At 42.9% G+C, this 19746-nt stretch overlaps 1 protein-coding gene across 2 annotated transcripts; it reads left to right on the forward strand.

Moving 5' to 3' along the window:
• The first annotated feature begins 1516 nt into the window (after positions 1–1516).
• Positions 1517–19543, forward strand: LOC143341016 (uncharacterized). Of its 2 annotated transcripts, none has more exons than XM_076763520.1 (6): positions 1517–1897; positions 4141–5492; positions 14558–14794; positions 14872–15830; positions 15909–16191; positions 16563–19543. In XM_076763520.1, the coding sequence occupies exons 2-6, from the start codon at positions 4214–4216 to the stop codon at positions 16748–16750; spliced, it is 2946 nt and encodes a 981-aa protein (XP_076619635.1). In that variant the 5' UTR covers positions 1517–1897; positions 4141–4213; the 3' UTR covers positions 16751–19543. The 2 variants fall into 2 exon arrangements, with proteins under 2 accessions (XP_076619635.1, XP_076619634.1); XM_076763519.1 differs by lacking the exon at positions 1517–1897 and adding an exon at positions 2665–2784.
• Positions 19544–19746: the final 203 nt, after the last annotated feature.

A 19746-nucleotide genomic window follows, 5' to 3' on the forward strand; every position in this document is an offset into this window, starting at 1 on the left:
AGCGATAATCGTTATTTACCGTTTCGATCTACAGTACGCGGATCTACAAGGCTCGACGTTCCACAGAAACTAGAACCTCGATTGGAGAATAAGACTCTGCTGCGTACTTTTATTTCTTCGTAAAGATGCTTGATTAGACGCGAAAGGTTCCTTCGTAGGAGACGATCTGGCGTTATGCTATCTGTTTCTTTGATCGAGAAAAAAACAGAATAACCTTGACGACGAAATTCACTCGGACAGGAATGACAGGGACCGTCATCGATACGATCGATCCTCGTCGAGAAGTGTTAATTAAAAGTGACGGACAAGTTGAAAGAAAACTTTTAACATCGCAAGTTTGACGGAAACCTTGGATTTTACAGTTTTAGTATTTCGAGCATGTTTAATCTCGGTGTGCTGCATTGTTTGCAGGTTGTGTCATCTCTGGGCTTGTCCAGAATGCCATTATTACCGTGCTGCGTACAGGCTAGACTGGCTCCACAACTTGTATCTATACCAATTGAAATGATTAGAAACCAGGAAATAATAATGTTCACCGATAATGACTATTGTTACAGAGAGAACAATGATGCCTGACGCGTTTATTTCACAGACAGTTTGTCCGAGAAATGAAGCTGTGTGTATTGTTTCAGTGGGATACATAGTTACTATTATAACTAGTTACGTGTCCGTAATGATAACGGACGGGGTCGGACGGTATGATAAGAAAGGATGATTAAGATTTACATATTTGTGAAAATACACAGGTTCTTAAAACATTATCTATAAGGAATCGCATTCGTATCGAGCCTTTCTTCTAATTGTTATCTTCGGTATTTGAATCGGATGGTAAATATGTCGGCTTGAAATAATTTTATTGAGAAATTGACGGTGGAGAAAGAACGTCGTGTTGAGCCGCTTGTCTCATAAATCCGCTATTGCGGCTACCGAGAAACTCGTTACTATGTCCAGAACCGTGGGTGGATATTAGCGTTCACATTGGTAGACTGGCGCTTGCGAAACACGGTTTACCGATAACATTCAGCGGAAGACGTATACATATAATTCTTACCAAGATCTCTCGTAAACGACAAGTGCTTTTAATTGGAAAAATGGGCATGTTCGTACGAGTTTTCTTCATCCTCGCAACGAATAGCTTCATTTCTGAAACACTTGTGGTATTGTAATTCTTTTACTATTAAATCCATGTTGAGAAGCGAACACTTACCCATGTAGCTAGACGTGTATACATATACTCGTTAGTTGAGAAAAGATAACGTTCGGTTTGAGGAAAAGTCGCGCGAAGAACGAGTGAGGATATTTGACAGTTGGCGGGCATCTGGCCTCTCCATTCCTCCTCAATGTCAGCAATGGTCTACCCACGTAGGTACTTACTTAGACGCGTGGGAGTACTCTGGTGGTCTGCGCGTGCACATAGTGGGGATCCTCCGGTACTCTACTGGCTCGGGCAGAGAATCGAAAGGAAAGGAAAGGAAAGGAAAGGAAAGGAAAAGAGTGGTGTACCTACAGCTGGCCCGTAAACGCGATTATGTTTCCTCGCTGGCAAATCCATTCAGTGCTCGTTAGTTGGTGTTGTCGGTGGTATATACGAACGATGATGCGTTTGATCCAATGATCACGGATCAGTAAGTCCGTTTCGTCCTGGCTAGTTTGTCTGGCCAGGGTCTGGTGCGCGTGTCGTCCAAGTTGTTAGTTTCCAACTGTTAAAGAGAGACATGTGCGTGGTGGATGCTGTTTCCGTTCGCGTGTCAGCAGTTATTACGACGCAACAGTGTGAGAATTCCTCTCGATAAGCGCACGTGTGTGTATTCGAATCGGTCGCCTGGTATTCGTTAGGAGGGTAGCTGATCGGAGGTGTGCGCGACACATTAATCGTTTGCCGTGGGACCGTATTTCGGTGAGCCTGAATCGATGTCATCCTTACTTTTTACCTTTGCGTCTCGACACAATAATATGTAGATTGTCCCGATTACGATCGACTATTTACACCGAGTTTCTTTACCCTCAACGAAATTGTTTATTGCGTAAAAATACCTAGTCGATTCCATGTAGGATTCGTACGCGCAAGCGAAATGAAATGAAACTTTATCAGCAGCGCGCGTAAAAATAGAATATTTCATGGCCTCCTTGGAGGTTCCCATCCTCCATTGCATGGGATCGGTTATAGTATTTCATGGATAGCTATTGCTGCGAATCAGCAAACTTTTCAACATAAATATCTGTATGTACCGAGCGATTTCCATTCCTCGTTATACCAGCGAAAAAAGCATCAAGGGTTACGCATCGAAGACAAGCTTGCAATTACCGAGAACTGTCCTTCTTATCGGGGACGAACGATAAAGAAGAAGCTGGTTGCTCCGGGGAGGGGGCAATTGATAATAAAAAACTCTGAAATTGAAAAAAGTGAACCTACTATGACCTATGAACCTGAATAATTGGTGTTTCCGGTGATCGACACGTTCAAGAGTCAGGCTCCGATTCCAATGGAAAGGCTAGTAAAACGAGCGAAATCGGAAGAAAATGGATGCGTGTTCTCGGAGAAATAAAGAAACAACGTATGTGCGCACGCGGCATTCTTTCTATGGAAAATGCATGAATTTTTTGTTACAGAGATACACCTAGCTAACAAGAGTCCAGTCACGAGTCGAGAACAAGTTCTATTATTACGATTCTACAACGAAGCAGAAAAAGAAAAACATTTCGAGCATCGAAGATAGAGCAGCGAAATTCCGCGCGTTGAAGGAAACAAACCTCGCGTCATGAACGCTGTTCACGACGGAAGCGGTTCGTAAATTATTATGGTTTTTTATCGATATAGAGGACGCGTACCACATGGACAGAAACGAAGAGAAAATGATTCGATATTTTTCTATGGTTTTTTTAACGATTATACCGGTAGAAAGAATCTTAAATAGCAAGTGTAGTACCTGGTTTAGAGCGAGACTATATTACCGGATACCGAAGATCGACGCGGCAATTCTCTTCTATCGCAAACCGCAAAAGTTGCACGCATCGATTACGTGCAGTGAAACACCGACATTATTTCCAACCGAACGACAAACAAGTCCAAATCACTAACAGACGTCGTAAACTTGTCTTTCCAAAATGACAAATCGCATACTATAATGTCTCTATTAAGAAGCTGAAAGCCGATGATTGTTGGCCGTGGTTGCGACGATTGGCTCCGCCGAGAAAGACAAAACGTAAAGCGTTACGTAACGGATCGCGAGCTGATAACAATTGCCCAGAAAATGGCGCGACGTATCGATCCTAATAGAAACGTACGAACGTAACGACCGTTCCATGCGATCGGTTTCGGTGCCCATTTACGGCCGTTCGATCGTCAACTGTCACCCTCGACATCCCATCTCGCGTAATTAGAATGCACGCGTTAAGAGCGATTAAACTACAAACAGATATGCATTGAAAATGGAGGAAAACTGTCGTATTAACGCGCACGGACTCCTACATGCCGATATATGCTGTACGTGTCGCAAGATGGCTGGGTCACTGCCTACATCGTGACACCCACTGACTCCTGAGACACAGCCGTCGACACGAATACTGCTTGGGTTCTCTCTCGATTGCAATTTATGTCGATTAACAGTTACGCGAATCAAAGCTCGGAGGAAACGTCCAACGACCCACACCAGCATACAAGAATAACCAGCTCCGCTCGAATTAATCGATCGATCGATCGATCGATCGATTCGATACCGTATTTACCAATTGTATCGATCTTGTAATCGGATAGGAGACTTTGATATATGTATACTTGCCAAATACGTAATAGAGATTTTTGTTCGTAATGTCGTGATATCGAAATAAACTAAAAAATCTCTTTCTGAAGATTGTCGCTCTAATAGATTTAAATTCCACTCTAGCCGGTGATTATTCGTTCGGTAAACAAAAATGAACGACGAGGCATTAAAATCGAAGATATATGTATACACGTCGGTTCCCGTAATCCAATGTTTTGCCTTCCCTTATATCACTCTTTCTCTTTTCCTTGGCACGGGATACGGAAGGCGATCATCTCCGTGCTTAAATAATGCTTTAAATATGCCTTTAAGTAAGATACATAGATACATGTTAGTCGCAGGCACCTTCCACTAATAGATTGTAATCGTTATTTTTCAGACCGGAGACTCGCGAACCAAGATGGTTTTCGAATGAACGTAGACAGTGTAGAATCCGATAATCGATAGAAAAAATGGTGTACAGAGGGAGTTTGCAGACGGACGATCCGCGCGATGCGCCCCGGCTGGTCAGAATATCGCCGCTTCGAACCAGCAGGCCAAGCAATTCTGTGTTGAATTCGCGGCCGGGTTCCTCTATTAACAGCCCGGTGTATCATGGGCCGTTTGTGTCAGCAATCGACGTACATCGTGCCAAATTGATCGAAGAAAGACGCTTGGGCCGTGAAAGGGACATCGAGTCCGTAGAGAAGGTGATTATGAGGACGACTGGTATGAAGGTCGGTGCGCCCAGGCTACGAAATATCAATCAGATACGGGACACGGTTTTCGTCGATTCTACCTTGATACCGATGGAGAAAATCGGCCGAACGGACCGAGATCGTCCGAGAACCATCGCCATCGACAGTTCCAGCAAGCCTGGAAGGATCTCGAGCTCCATGCTGGCCGATTTGAAGGATTTGGAGAGATTAAGAAACACTCCACCCGCTCAGAGGTGTCCCAGGACCGCGACAAAGACCGAACCAAAGCCTTTGATAGCAAACAAAAAGACCGAGCTGTCGAGTTCTGCGAAAATTCGATCGGATATATTTAAGATACAACAGATGTTTCAAACATCCGAGAATTCTCCGCGGACGGTGATGAAATGCACCAACGAGAAGAGGATCGGAAGAAGAAACGAGTCTGATAAACAAGAGAAAAGGTCGGAAACGGAAACGAACAAAACGAGATTGCTGGCTCAAAAGCTATTGGAGGCATCTCGGAGCAATCGAGAGTCACCGAAGGATCGTTGTAACAATCCGAGGAACGTCGTCTCGAACAAACAACCGGCCAAAGAAACGAGCAAATCATCGTCGCAAAAAACCATCGGGGATCTCGAAAAAAGGCACTTGGAACAAGTACACCCACGTCCTCCGACGCGGAAGAGAAAGGAATGGAAAAAGAAATTTAACGGTGACGGGAATAGAACTGCTAGCGATAATATGGAAACGATAGATGGAAACGATAGCATCGAAGAAAACTCGAAAATTGTTCAACGTGAGGTCGAGGCGACGCTCGATCGGAACTTGTACTCGAATTCAGGGAGGACAAGGAACGATTTCAAGTCAAAAACCAGGGAGCTCGATAGACCGGATATACTAAATGGGTTGTTGAAGGAGTCTGACAAACAACTGGCCGATCTGAAATTCGATTTCAACCAGAGAGGAAGATTGAGGAGTCACTGGAGGGGATTCGTGCAATCTATGAGATTACATGACGTTGAACTTCATTCCGATAGCGAGGATCAGAAAAAAGGTGAGCGAGACAAGGTTCGTTCGTAGCGCGAACAGCAGACGTGTTTTTTTCCTCTACATGCATACGTACCTATGGAAATCTGATCGATTAATTATACCTACGATATTTTACATCCGTCGGTTAAAAATTTTAATCATTACTTGAATGCAATTTATTAATCTTTACAAGTAATGATAGTTGGTTGCTCTTAGAAGCGAGATCTATTGAAATTTCTTTAAACGACTCGCAACACGGAATACGGGTAGTTGGTTGGGTGGTTAAATGGCCGCGTTGCGCGTGCAACCGGTAGATTGGTTTAGCCACGTTTTACCAAGTATTTAATATTACGACCGTCGCGAGGTTTTTTAAGCTCTCTCTCTCGTTTCTGTTACTGCTGCGTGTCCCTAACGTAGGTGTAATACATATGTATAGTATGTCCCTCCCAGCGTATTTAACCAGAGAAACAGATACGCTGGGTTTTTCATATTTTACACATCTACATATAATATAAAAGTACTTGACGAAAGTTTTCATATTTTCGCAACACACACTATATACATATATATATATATACACACATAATCTTGTTATTAAAAGCAAGACTATTTAACAAATTTTTTACAATTCCAACGATTCGTAGAGAGATTTAATTAGTGACTCGGAATTAGTTATTTCGGTGGTGAACAATTCTTATCTATGGTTTATCTCTTATCGTATAGATGTACTCTATCTCTGCTTACGCGTATGCCACGTATCGGAAATGCGTTTATCCACGTTGGAACACCTCTACGAACAATTTCACGTAAAAATGTTTTTCTAGCTACGTCGTCGATAACATTGTACCTAGTTAGAATAAGTAACATGTGCGTAACGTGTGTAATTTAACGCATTAGAATCCGTAAACCGTCACCTACTATTTATTATAAGACGTTTAACGATGCGTTTTCGGTTTGATTATCTTCTCGGGCTGGTTTTTGCGGGCAAATCTGGTTGCGCATCGACGCGGCAACTTTTACCCGTATTCGATTTCTGCAGGCTACGATTCGGAATAATGATTACGTAAAATGTTGCGTTAATCGTTCAACGAGTATTGCGTACATTCGATTATGGGGAACGCAAGGATCGTTAAATATTTATGAAACATCGACTCTTTTAGACTCGTACGAGGGGAACCGTCCGTCTGCTTTTCTCGATTTTCGTGTTTCGAATTGGTTCGAAATTTCGAAAATCTCGACAAACGAACGGAACGCAATGCGTAAAGTGTGAAGACTAGAAAAATTACTCTGGGCGATTACCGACCGGTAAATCGCAGATAATTTCGATACACTATAGCCCCCCGGATCCGATAAGGATTCCACGGACGATTGATCGATCGGTGTATCGGGCAACGGTGACCTACGATGTATGCGCAGAAAATATCAATGGTTTCCCTCGTTGTTAGAAAGACGGAGAGGCGGAGGTGGTGGTGTAGAGGCAGTAACGGCCCTTGCCCTTGAGTCTACGCCCTAATATTGATCTGGCGGCCTTCCTGCCCCTCCATGGTGGCCCATAGCCTGCGTACAATAACACGTCGAGTTCCCCTCGCCTCTCCATCAGCCCGCAGACCCATCGTCTACGTACTCGGCGTGTGGGCCGCCGATGTTGCTCTTCAGTGCAAATCTAGCTGTCAAACAGTTAACAGTTTTCAAGACGGTCGAAAAGTCGGGCGTTCCGCTCGCGTCGATCGATTCTTCTTCCCCTATCTTCTCGTTCATCTTGCCTTCTCGATCCATTTTTCTTTCTTCTTTCGGTTTTGCGTCGCAATTTCTTTTCACTAAAGCCTTTCCCCTCGATTCTGTCCTGCTCGAGCACGCGGTGGCGACGCGGCGCATTATCAAACTCGGTCGATACGCACACGATCCTCGACGTCTTCCTCTTCGAAAGAGCAAAGTGTCTCCAGTGCAGGCGTGATCACGCGATCGGATGCACACGCGAGTCGGTACATCTTGCCGGAGATGGTGCTTTGCGACGTCTGTGATAACAAAGGTGAGAGATATTTTTTCTTGGACAAGGGAATATCACGGTAGCAGCGCGATATCCATCCAATTGTTAATTTAGTTAATCTCTAAAGTGAACTTTTCACAAGGTCGTTACTCGTCGGAGCTTGATACCGTGATCGTCAATGAACGTTTTTCGATCGTTTTCATCGAGAAAAGAAAAGTTGCTATTATTTCTGGTGTTCGGAGCATCGTTCCAAATTTCATCGTTTTCGTCCGTACGTTCTTGCCACGAAAAGATATTTATTAGAAACGGCGGCACGCGGTCGTAAAGGTGAGTAAACCGTGGCGATCGCGTGGTAAATGCCTGACATTATCACTCCGACTCGTTTACTCGTTTACTCGTTTCACAGAACCCAGTGAACGAAACTTGCGCACGACGCTCGTACCACTTTTTTCTTCCTCGATTCTTGAATACAAGTCAATGTAAAATACATATATTGGATTAAATAGGTTCAGACAGAATACATCATCTCACTCGACTCGACGTTCTAATTTATCTGGAGAATACAATATTTTAATTATTTTTCCCGACACCTTAATTCGTCGTAAATTCGAATTGGTCGTGCATTTAATTATTGTACGAGAGATGTTATTAGCAATCGTGGAGATTCCATCAAAGGCTGTCCATCACGAAGATGCATTGTGCACCATGGGCGTGCCATAAATTCCATTCTAAGAAGAGTCCGATTAAAAGAGCAGACTAAGCGGCTCTGGAGATTACGAGGACCCGACTCGGTGTAAACAAGCCTCGTTATGCACTTAATTACGAGTACTGAAACTGTACGCGAGCTGCGTCGATGCGCGTTCAGCTTGTGGCATCGTGATATACAATACATATTATTTTCAACGAAACACTTTTTCACGGGCAGCTTCGAAACGTGGCTTCCTCGAGCGAAGGCATGGAACTTATTGATATAGTTTTAGATGGAACAACGAAGATTTGACTTTGTTTCGAGTTCAGGCTTTATGGAACGATCGATCCGCGGTGGTATACATGGTGTATGTATGTATATCGCACGTGCCTCGAGTCGGTCGACGGGTTTTCAGAGAAATCGTTGACTTTTGTTCGAGCTTTCGCGATAATAGTAACCCTCTCCGTTCACCATTTCTATATGCTATTTATACATGTACCGTGCGCGATAATGTCAAGTTAATCGATCGAACGATTCCGGCCGGTTGCTTTATGTTTCGCGTTTCTCCCCTCGCGAATAAGGGAAAGAAAAACTTTTACCAGAAAAATTGTACGTTGAAAATCCTTTGGTCAGTTTTCGAATTCAACGTCCGAAATGTATCCTGTATGATTCTATGACGATATGATATTTTACGTACGATCGTTGTTTTTTACAATTTAAAGTGTTTGAAATTTTCTTATTCTTATCGTTGTATCTAGCTAGCTATAAAGAAAATTTGATTTTTCATCGAAAAGAAAGTTGTTGCCGAGTTCCTCCGCACGCACCGTTATCCATTTTCCAGCTTGTAAGGTAGCGATTGCTTGGTAAGCAACGCCGTGGCGCGGCGTGTTTCTATCGGAATTGTTCGATCGCTCATTGACCGGATACGGACCGCAAACGAGCGGTCGAGAGCGAGGGCTGATTGAAATTCGGTGTATAAAGATAGTACTTCCTGTCGAATGATACTATTCTTTAGTTAGCGAACGTTGACACCGACGAGCATGACCGTTCAGTATTGCGTACGCATTGTGCCTCGGATATGCATACACGACACGACACAGCACGTTCTTATTTGTTTCTTTTTCGACACGACTTGCGAAATGCCGCGAAATGGCATCGATTCTAACGGTTAATCGCCTAACGAGAACTTGCTCGATTGCAAAAACTGCGATAATTCGTTCGGAAAGAGAGAACAGGGTATTCGCAGACATTTACGTCACGCATCGTGAGCCCGCACATACATAATTTTTGCATTTTTTAAAACGACATGCACGCACGCGCCTCTGGTTCCGCTCCGGAATTCCAACTAGGTTGCAAAGGTCATCGTCGCATGACAAACGATTTACATTTTCGTTGGTTGTGCTTCGACAGTTTATCAAACTGTAATAAAAAAAAAAGAAATAATTACTAATTCCTCGAAAGTATCGAATATTTAAAGGTTTTGAGAGACGCGTATTTGAGAGACTAGAGAGATCGCCAACACGAGAGCTGTGAAAAGAAAATACAATTGGTTGAAATTTAATTATACCGTTTATCTAATCGTCTCGTCGGATATGTAAATCGGGAAGCAAGAATCTCTTGCAAGTTGTATACATATTGTAGTCTTCCGATTGGTGGGATGAAAATGTAACGTGTCGTCAGTGTCGTTTCATCGATGGGAAGCCTCGCGCCATATGCGTGCCGTTACCGCGGGGCAGCTTTTTTTCTTCCCGGTGTACGTATCCAACGAGAAAATTAAATAGACCAAGTACACTGAGAATAAACGGCATAGAGCAACATCGAATAACCGCCAGTCCCCCACGGTCGATGTCGAAAGTAAAATCGCTACCTTCCCCAACACACACCGAAACTAGTAGAACCAATTCGTAAAGATCGTATATGAAAGCGAAGGAAGTTGTATTCGTAATAATTTCGAGGTTCCCATATTAGTATTATTTCTAAATCGATGCTTGCGTGGTTCGATATTACATACTATACCTGTATGTATGTATACATGTAGACGCGACCGTGTGCAATCACGGCAACAACGTCAAGTTGAGAACTCCTTGCATAATTCAAGTTAACGATGCGTACCGTGTGGCCTCGGCCATTGTTTGCATACAGTTAGCTGATTATTCCGCGAACACGTTTCAAACTGTTCACACCGTTGACAAAACTGTCTACTGCACGATTGAAGCGAAGACAGAGCATATCTCGCTCGTACAATGGCCCGTCACTTGACTTTACTCCAATCTTTTCTTTTGAGTCTCGATCGTTTTATCTGTGACCGAATTACACTCGGAACGAATAAAGATCATCGTCGATGCCTAAAGGAAAAGTTATCGGCTCCGGTTCGAAGCAAGATGACGCACAGTGAGAAAAGTGATCAAGATTAGACGATGAATATTGGACGGAATTAAAGCTGAAATGTTGCAGACAAAAAAAACGAAAAATATAGAAACCGTGATACAATGACATTTTTACTTGGAAAATCTATGTTGGAGTTGACATTTATCAAGAAAACTTTGGTTTATCCATTATCACGTGCGGTAGGATTTTCTGGATTCTATTTAAACGAACGATCCGTTTACACGGTGATAGCCAGTAATCTTACTAGCAACTCTAAAGACACAACGAGCAGAAGCATTCTTTCTCTCGGTTTGACCTCACAAATCAACGTGTGTCAGTTAGTCATCCAACGTTTCTCTATTCCCAGCCACGTTTTCATATCGTTCCTTCCTTTCTTTGCAGTTGCACGTATACGTATGTCACTACGTGTCTCTAAATCGTTTCTATTGTCGTCCATACGCGTGTAGAAATTACGTTGCTCGCTACCTTGCTGCGTAAAACTATTTACAAAGAAACGTATATTGTTAATAAATATTGTATAAAAAAAGTAATAGGTTCAGAACAACGATAATAGTAAAAGTACATATTAAGAGAGTTACGCATCCTGTTTCTTTGTTGCTATGCACGATCTGCTCTGTTTTTCATTCGACGAACAATCGTTACGTGACAATCACGCCACTCGTGCATTTTCATATCGTGGATACACCTCGTTAACACTTTATTCGAAAATTCGAAACGAACACGTTGCTTTTGCATGTTTCTCTGTAATAACGAATAATTTCGAATCAGGACTATTTCCCTGTTAAAGAAAATAAATGAAAAAATCAAAGTCTGGTAGTTTGTTTCATCAGAGTCAAATATAACAACCGTTTGTGCTTATTACGTAAACTGATTTGTTTATCGCATAAACACCGTGCCTCGTTGATCGATCCTGTATGCGAAACCGCGCTTCTGGTGCTCGCGTGTGCGTCATTGTTGTAGGAGGTTTATATCATCCATCGTTGACCACTGGTAGCCAATTTGTCTACTTAATTTCGAAAAATTTTCCTTTGTAAATACCCATCGCGAATTCTGAACGATATGTGGCAGTAAAAGTACGACGGGCGGGGGGAATACAGGTCGGAAGTTCTCGATGGAATCTAGATGAAATAGAAACGACGGACGTAGATAGATACATATTTTGCACAACGTAATCTCGCGAATACCCGAAAATCAACATTTACCGTTCGCCACGATAAAAAATGAAACGCGCATTGCTCGAAAAGTGGATGGCGCTTAAAGTACTGGTATACATATAGAAGAACTACCGTTAAGGGCTTCTTAAATAGTGGGAAAGGTACGACGATGATTTATCCGTAGTGCCGCCGCGCTGATAAGGTTCCTTCGCTAATTGCAGGGCTGTTAGAATACTGTTAACGTAGGTCAGAAATTTCGAAAATTTATCGCACCGAAGAGGTCATTTGGAGAAACAAGATGATTTCGCGCAATTCCCTTTTAATTCATTGTCCCGATCGGGCTGGCGATATGCAATAAGAACCCCAACTTGTTGAACTTTTTCTGTCCCACGCTCTTGCTCTGTTCATTCAGCAAAGCGAGTAGAAAATCTTGGGTCCATGGCCGCACGAGTGTCCACTTTCGTGCATAATTCGTACAAAGAACGCACTTACTCGCGTTATTGCAGAAAATAATGCGCGTCCCGCCCTGACCATGAGGCGCACGAGTAGAATTGCATGTAGGGTGTGCATGCAGCCGTGATGCACATTAATAGGCACACACACACACACACACACGCGCGCGCGCAGAGAGAGAGAGAGAAGCGCGAGTCCTTACCCTTATGTACGTGCGCGCAAGTGTGCTCGAGAGAGAATGTTCACAAACACGCGGCGAAGAGTTCCCACAATCGGTCTACCACGGTGGTATACACGGTGTGCCAGAAAGAAAAATCGAAACTTGGTTTAAACGTTCGATCACGGTGCACGTGCACGGTCCCGTCTCGGTGAAGTAATAAATAAAATAAAATAGTTGTGGATTTCGTTGATTTTGTCTGTAAATCTTATCAAGCGACACTTGGCAAGTGTCCACAGAGTGGTTCTTGAACAGTGCATTATACCGTTTTGCATCGCAACAACGGTAATTTGTCATTTCATAGCTATGCCAGGCATTTGTAATGATAAAAGTGTTGGCGGAATGGAGTTTGCGCGGGACACGATGCTTACTCGTACGCCACCCTGTATGCACAGGTGCGGAACCGCGCACGCACGTAATGCCTTACGCACACGGCTAACCGTAAACCTCCAGTCTTTCAGTTCATGTCGAGACCGCGTACAGTGTGGACTCCGTAGTTTTCGGAATATCGGTGGAAACGCCGCGTTCGAATTTTCCCGCTCGAATTTTCGTCCTTGTAGCGTTATCTTTTAAATTACTTTTTAACTCGACTTCGGATTCGATAATGCTGGCGTACATTCTCGGATTCTTCTACTTTTACGGTGAACTGCTTCGATTAGAGCTGCAAATGCTTTTACATCCAGACGAGTACAAACTGTCCAAGTTCATGCTCTGAAGAGAAATAGAAAAAATAAATCGGAATCGGTATAAACGGAATTACGAGACGGCAACGGACAGTCCTTGATCGACTCTATCGGTCGACCTGTTCAAGGTAAAATCCCGGTTTTCCGAGCAATCGATACTGATTTGCATCAAGCTCGCCGATGCTGGCAAATTTTAATCAACGTCATGCCGGAGGAAGTGTTTCTACATCGAATAGCTCGGTCTCGCGCGATTCGCTCTGGTTGCTATTCCAGAACAATCAGACCGACGATGAACCGTGACTCCCGCTATTCGAACGAATGGAACGACTTGTCGAAAACGAACAAGAAACTTGAATTCCGATAAAGCGACAGCCAGGTACCAAGGCATCTTTTACTTAGTTAAATCGAGCATGCTATAAGATACGGGACATCGAAACAAGTTGGAGCAACGTTTGGATGGATACCTTTAAATGTTGATACTTTGAACGTGATCGCTGCAAGTTGCGATGACGATGCTGAGATTTGAAAAAACTGTCGAATAATTCCAAGTGTAAGGTTTATAAATGAAAAAAATAGTCCCGAGGCGGAGCGCGACGCCGTTCGGCGCGGCGCGGCGCGTCGTGGCGCGGCGATCGGCGATCAGCGATCGCAGTGAAACGTAATGCGGCGACCCAGCGCCGGGTGCATCCGGAGATACGACCAAAAGTGAAAGTGCATTTTGCAAGATGACTGTAACTACGGATAATGGCGAACCAAGTCGTTACCGACGCCCCAGTGTGTTTCCAACAATCGTCGAGGGCAACGACGTTGTCGTCGTCGACGCTATTTCGCTGCAGTTGTTCTCGTTGTGACCGTGATACGACACCTTTCCCAGGATGCCTTGCCGCGGAACGGTCTCGTTCTCAACGTGGCAAAAACAACGCGCAATTCCAATTGCGAATACGATTACACGAATGAACGTTACGCGTTAATTCAGCGACCCCGTGGTCGTGATTCTCATCGACTTTTATTAATAATTCATGACACGATCGCTGTCGTCTTTCCTCCGGCGCACCGCTGAGAAAATCGTCGAGCTGGTTATGCGCGTCATTTCGTCAAGGTCGTCGAAGCTACCCAACAAAGAGGAGGAGGAAGAAGTCGAAAAGACACGACCCTTCCAGGGAGCGGACTGGCAGAAAGAGCAGAAAGAATTGTCGTTTTTCACGGCCACGTGGATCCTTCAAAGACAACATGGAGACTATATTGAATTGTAATCGCACGATAAATTTTTTCTAAATTCGATTTACGCGATATCGTTTACCAACAACGAGTTACGATCATTCCGTTCGATATCACCCGATACGATAACGCGTTTCTTTTTAGCACAGCCTTCTAAAGAACAGCGTAGTGTGTATGAGCGCGTTTTGTTGTCGTTATGATTGACGATTCGCAATCAGTGATTTTCAGTTTTACTTTTAAATATACATATACTACCGTGACCCGTCAGTCGTAAGAAAATTGTTTGCTTTTCTATCTTGCAGACTTGAATCTATGGAACAAAAGTATCAGTCAACGATGGAGAAAACTGAGGAGAAGATGTTCCGTGCAAGAAACCTCGGAACCACAGGAAGCTTTGATAGAAAGCGGAACGACTCAGGGAGTAATTGAATCGGTTAGGTCCAGTCCGGCTAGCAGAGAGTCATCCCCGGCTACGAAGAGTCTTCAAGATGGTAATTCGCCGAAGAAACTGTTACAGACTAGCTCCCTGAGACTGCCGGGTGAGAGACAGTCGCGTTTATAGATGTAATATCGAACGAGACGCGAAATTTAATTTTAATCGATTCGATGTTTCCAGGCACGAACAAGGGTATCGCCGACATTCAGCATGTTCTGCGAAGCAAATTCAGCAAAATAAACGCCGGAATCCGAAAAAGGAAAGCCTTGAGCGTAACGGAGGTGTTTTCGTCGAAAGATACCGCGTCTAATTTCTACGTGCCGAGTCCGTTGACCTCGTCGTCCAGTCAGAACTTGGACAACGAGTGCTACGATTCCAGCGAACCGACCTCCCTTCCGCCTTATCCGTTCCATGAGAACCTCGAAACTCTGGTGGAGGGTAGCGTACCGAATACCCCGAATTGTACGAGTCCGTTGACCAACGGCGACAAAAAGACCTTTGCGTACGATACCTCGATTCTTAATCACGATTCAGGTAAAAAAGACGTCTACGAGAACGTGGTGTACGCGAGCGGATCGTCGCCGGGCTGTTGCCCGCGATCCAGGGCAACGTTGCAGCGTAGTAATTCCGAGAATCGTGATACCGGCAGACATCACCACCACCACCACCAGCACCAGCATCATCAGCACCAGCACCAGCACCAGCACCACGACCACGACCATTCGTACGAGAACGTGCGCTTTCAACGGGGTTACAGGTCCGAGTTTACTTCGTCCGTCGGTGGTACACATTCGGACAAACATCTGGCGCGAAGCAATTCCGAGACGAGAGATCATCATTCCTATGAAAATGTCCACTTCCAGAAGAATGTGAAATGTAGAAATCAATCGGAACCTTCGTTCGAGGAGATTCACATACCCAGGGTGGCGCCCCGAAAGAGAGTGACGGACTTCAAAGTAGGGGGACAGGTGAGCTCGAGTTACTCGAACGGATCTGGCTCCGTTTGCTTGAACAAGGAGGACGGTCCGTCCAGTTTGGGGACTGAGAACAGTCCTGGCAAGAAGACAACGAGAAGAATGAACAGCAGAAGCGTCGCCAATATCCCTAGTTCCTCTGGTTCCGGGTTCAAGACTTGGCAAGTAAGTACAGAAAAGGTAACACTATTTTCTCGATCCTCGTTGATAATCGGGCCATCATCGCGACGAGTGTCTTGGCAGGGTATTCAGGATGCGGACGAAGGACTGAATACCGACTCCGAACTCGAAGATATCGACGAAGCTGGCGAGGGTGAAGAGTCGAGATTTTGCACCCTACCGAGGCCCGGAAAGGGTGGCGCGTCATTCACGATCTTGACTGCCAGGTTTTATAAGGGTCCCGGGCATAAAGGACTTGGTTTCAGTATCGTTGGCGGCACGGACAGTCCACGCGGAAACATGGGAATCTATGTGAAAACCGTTTTTCCAAATGGTCAGGCTGCTGACCTTGGCACTGTCAGAGAAGGTAAAAATAATTCTACTTTAGTCGCCGTGAGAACATTTTTCTTATTTTTATTCGCATCGTGTATCGATTTTTTATACGCTAGTTGATCGAGAGATAGATAATTGGAAAGTTGGAAAAATAAAAATGCACCAACAGTCTTTATATTCTATACCATTAGATGTGTATGTATATGCTGCTCGAAATAATTGGAGAATCGCATACTTGAATATTTCAGGCTCTATAATACGTACATTGTTCAAAAACATTCTTGCACAAATACATTGTATTCGAGAATTGGAAAAATTTCGTAGAACCTTGATCCACCGATTGATTCGAGCAATGTCTTATCGTTGATTGTTATCGATTAAAGAACGAACGAAACGTATTTTTAGGGGACGAAATTTTATCGATAAATTCGAAACCTCTTCACGGTATGACGCATGCCGAGGCGATCGCCGAGTTCAAGTCAGTGAAAGCTGGGGACGTCGTTTTGCATGTTGGGCGTCGCGTGAACAGAAAGAAAAGAGATTCCTTGACTTTACCACCCGTGGTTCCTGTGCCGCGTCAACAAGTCAAGTGAACCGAACAGTAGTTTGATCTCTTGGTTCCACATTCGTGCAAAAGCGTCACGTTTCCACTCCGTATTCAGCCGTTATCGATCTTAGCCAACACACCGACACTTTCGACAATAACATATACTTTGCAGATCGCTTCTCACCTGCGAGCAATATCCTTTATTATTGCTAGAGCACGAATGCGTCGGCTTTTCGCTCCAACAAGAAGCTGCTTCAACGATACTTCTAATTAACAATCGTGTCGTTAGTATGCGTGCGTTACAGAATTTCCTGTGTTCCAGCCGAAATCTGAACAGATATCGAGATGGTTATATTTTGCGTTTTAGTCATTTTTTTCGTGTTTCTTGAACGACGAGACCCTTGATTCGACGGACGTACGAATTCGAAATAAGAAATATCAATGGTAGGTAACTCGTCTCGATGCCGACGCAATATACAATACACTCGAGCATAGTGTAAGTTAAACGATTTAAGATTCAAGTGGAAACCGAGAGATAAGAAGTTACCGTGACACTATTCGAATAAGAGACTTGGATACTTGCGTTTCAGCAGCATAGTCAATCGCAAAAATTCAATGCTCGAACGTGAAAGAATGTTTCATGCATAATAGCTACGAACAAATCAAAATACTCTTATAATGTTATACATGTAGTTTAAATAAATTGTTACAAATTGTTTTTTTAGAAACCAATTAAATAATCTATACGAGCTAATACACACTGCTGGATCATTTAATTAAAAAGAAAAGAAGAGGAAAATCGGTATCTTGGTTGGTTTTTGAGAAAACAATTTCCAACACTTTATTCGAACCATATTGTATGTATATTGTATATCGATAATTTTTAATCATTCTCGTAATAATCATTTAAATCACCATTACTTGGAAGAGTTTGCTCAAAATTTTAGTTTTCGTAACTCTTTCTCGTGTTATTTTTTCAGAAACAAAAGTTGCGCATTTTTTCCGAATTTACTCGCATCTTTGACTATCTTCGATAAAATCAAACTGCTCTGTAAGCGATCCTGATGTTGAATCGATCGACAAGAATAGGAGTAGAAGCGAATCGACGTCCTTTCATTTACTAACTAACATACGATCATTTATTTTTATAAAAACGATATTGCTCGAGTCTCGGAATATATCAAATGCACGTGGATATATCAACGAATTATATGTATGTATAGCGGCCGATCCAAACGACTGATCGATGCCTGTGACGAAACTGCAATTTTAATGGCCTGATCAAACAGGACACACGTAACAGGATGCCCAAAGTTCTCCATGTTGTCGCAATTAAGAATCAAATTATTTTTTAATTACGCATAGTGTTAACGATGATTGCCCAAAGATGAAGTCCAAAAAATATTTTTACTACAAGACAAATAAAACGAACAGGAAGAAGAAGATGCATATCTATAGAACTATACATATATATATATATATATATATTGACCGAATGAGCGGAACACATTTACTTTAAGGCGAGAAATGTTATTAGTATCTAGTCCACTTACTTCGTTTCGAGGAAATGTTTTCAATCCTCTCGTTTTCTCATACATATATATATATATATATATATATATATATATATATATAGATGTATATATATCCGGAAAAAATAAGAAAAAATGCACATTGACACACACACAAACAGACACACACACACGCGCGCGCGCGCGCGCGCGCGCGGTGATATATATATATATACAATTATATATTTCTTATATCGAATTTTTAAGACGATATCAAAGTCAACGAAACCGGTCAATTTATCAATAATTAATTAGACTTAAGATGTCGCCTTTCCAACGATATTACTTCTTAATGACATTTATCGTTACTTCAATGAGGGAATTAATACCAGATTGAGATTTTTTTAAATTTTCGAGCTTCAATGCAGACTCTGACATTTACGACCTCCGAACGGGGAACCAAAATAGCGGACAAAGTTTACAGCAACATTCCGTGTCTTCCAAGGGTCGATGCGACGTTAATTAAGTAAAAAAAAAAAAAAGAAAAAAAGAAAGTAACCGTTTTAGTGTTGAAAATGATTACAAGTATGCGTGCGAATAGTGGGACAGAGCGTGATCTTTTCTCTTTCGTTTCGTACCAAGTGCGCCAATGGATTAACTATAATATTGTTCGTCTGATTCGCTATTTTATGGTTTACGTAGTAATTGATAGCCTTTGTAAGACAATTGTGGAGGTTAATTTATTAAAATTAGAAAGCAGTCAGTTATTTATTTATGGCAGCACATGCTGACACTTTTCGTTAATGAACGGAAGAAGCGAGATCGCGCTACTTATAGCATTAGTACGGTTATTCTTTTCGAAACGAACGCGTGTGGATCGTTTTGCGATTTGGTAATGGTGCTCGTATCATTGTAGAAATGTGCAACATTGATAGAAAGAAGGACGGGACGACCGAACAAAGCGATCGAATCGTTTGTTTTTGAATTTATTAATTTCTTTCTCGTTAGGAGGATGTCGCAAGTGCGGTTAGGAAAATTGATTTGTAATTTGACCGCAGAGTACATGATTAGGAAACGTTCGAATCGATCGTTCGAGAAGCGAGTTCATACTGTCCGATGTTCCGAAGAGTGATACCGTGATCGACAAAACTTGTGCATATAACGTATACCTACGCACGATTGGTAATTTTGTTTGTCTGTCGAAAACGTTGATATTTCTATCGCGAGTGCGTGAGCACAACTCGTCGTATGCACACGAATGGAAATGTTATTGTATTTTCTAATCACTATGCGGGGTCCGAAACAAATAAATGGTTCGCATAATGAAATCGAACGTGCGAAATGACGTATCATGAAACTCATGTTATCACATCCTTCCGAATCGGTTTCACTTTCCTATTCGTCGCGTACGATCGTTACGGAGTATTTAGTACGTAGTTTCGATGAATTTTAAAGAAATAAGAATATTCGGAAAAAGGGAATACGTAGTCGGTAATTGATCGAACAAAGTAAACAAGACGAAGATTAAAAT

This window comes from Colletes latitarsis, chromosome 4 (genome assembly GCF_051014445.1).
Source record: "Colletes latitarsis isolate SP2378_abdomen chromosome 4, iyColLati1, whole genome shotgun sequence".
Classification (NCBI taxonomy): domain Eukaryota; kingdom Metazoa; phylum Arthropoda; class Insecta; order Hymenoptera; family Colletidae; genus Colletes; species Colletes latitarsis.

Excerpts from the sequence above, each read along its gene's own strand:
- LOC143341016 (XM_076763520.1), top strand. The coding sequence starts at position 4,214 with ATGGTGTACAGAGGGAGTTTGCAGACGGACGATCCGCGCGATGCGCCC. Across the intron at positions 5,493-14,557 it reads TAGCGAGGATCAGAAAAAAG|ACTTGAATCTATGGAACAAA; the intron begins GTGAGCGAGACA and ends TCTATCTTGCAG. Across the intron at positions 14,795-14,871 it reads TAGCTCCCTGAGACTGCCGG|GCACGAACAAGGGTATCGCC; the intron begins GTGAGAGACAGT and ends CGATGTTTCCAG.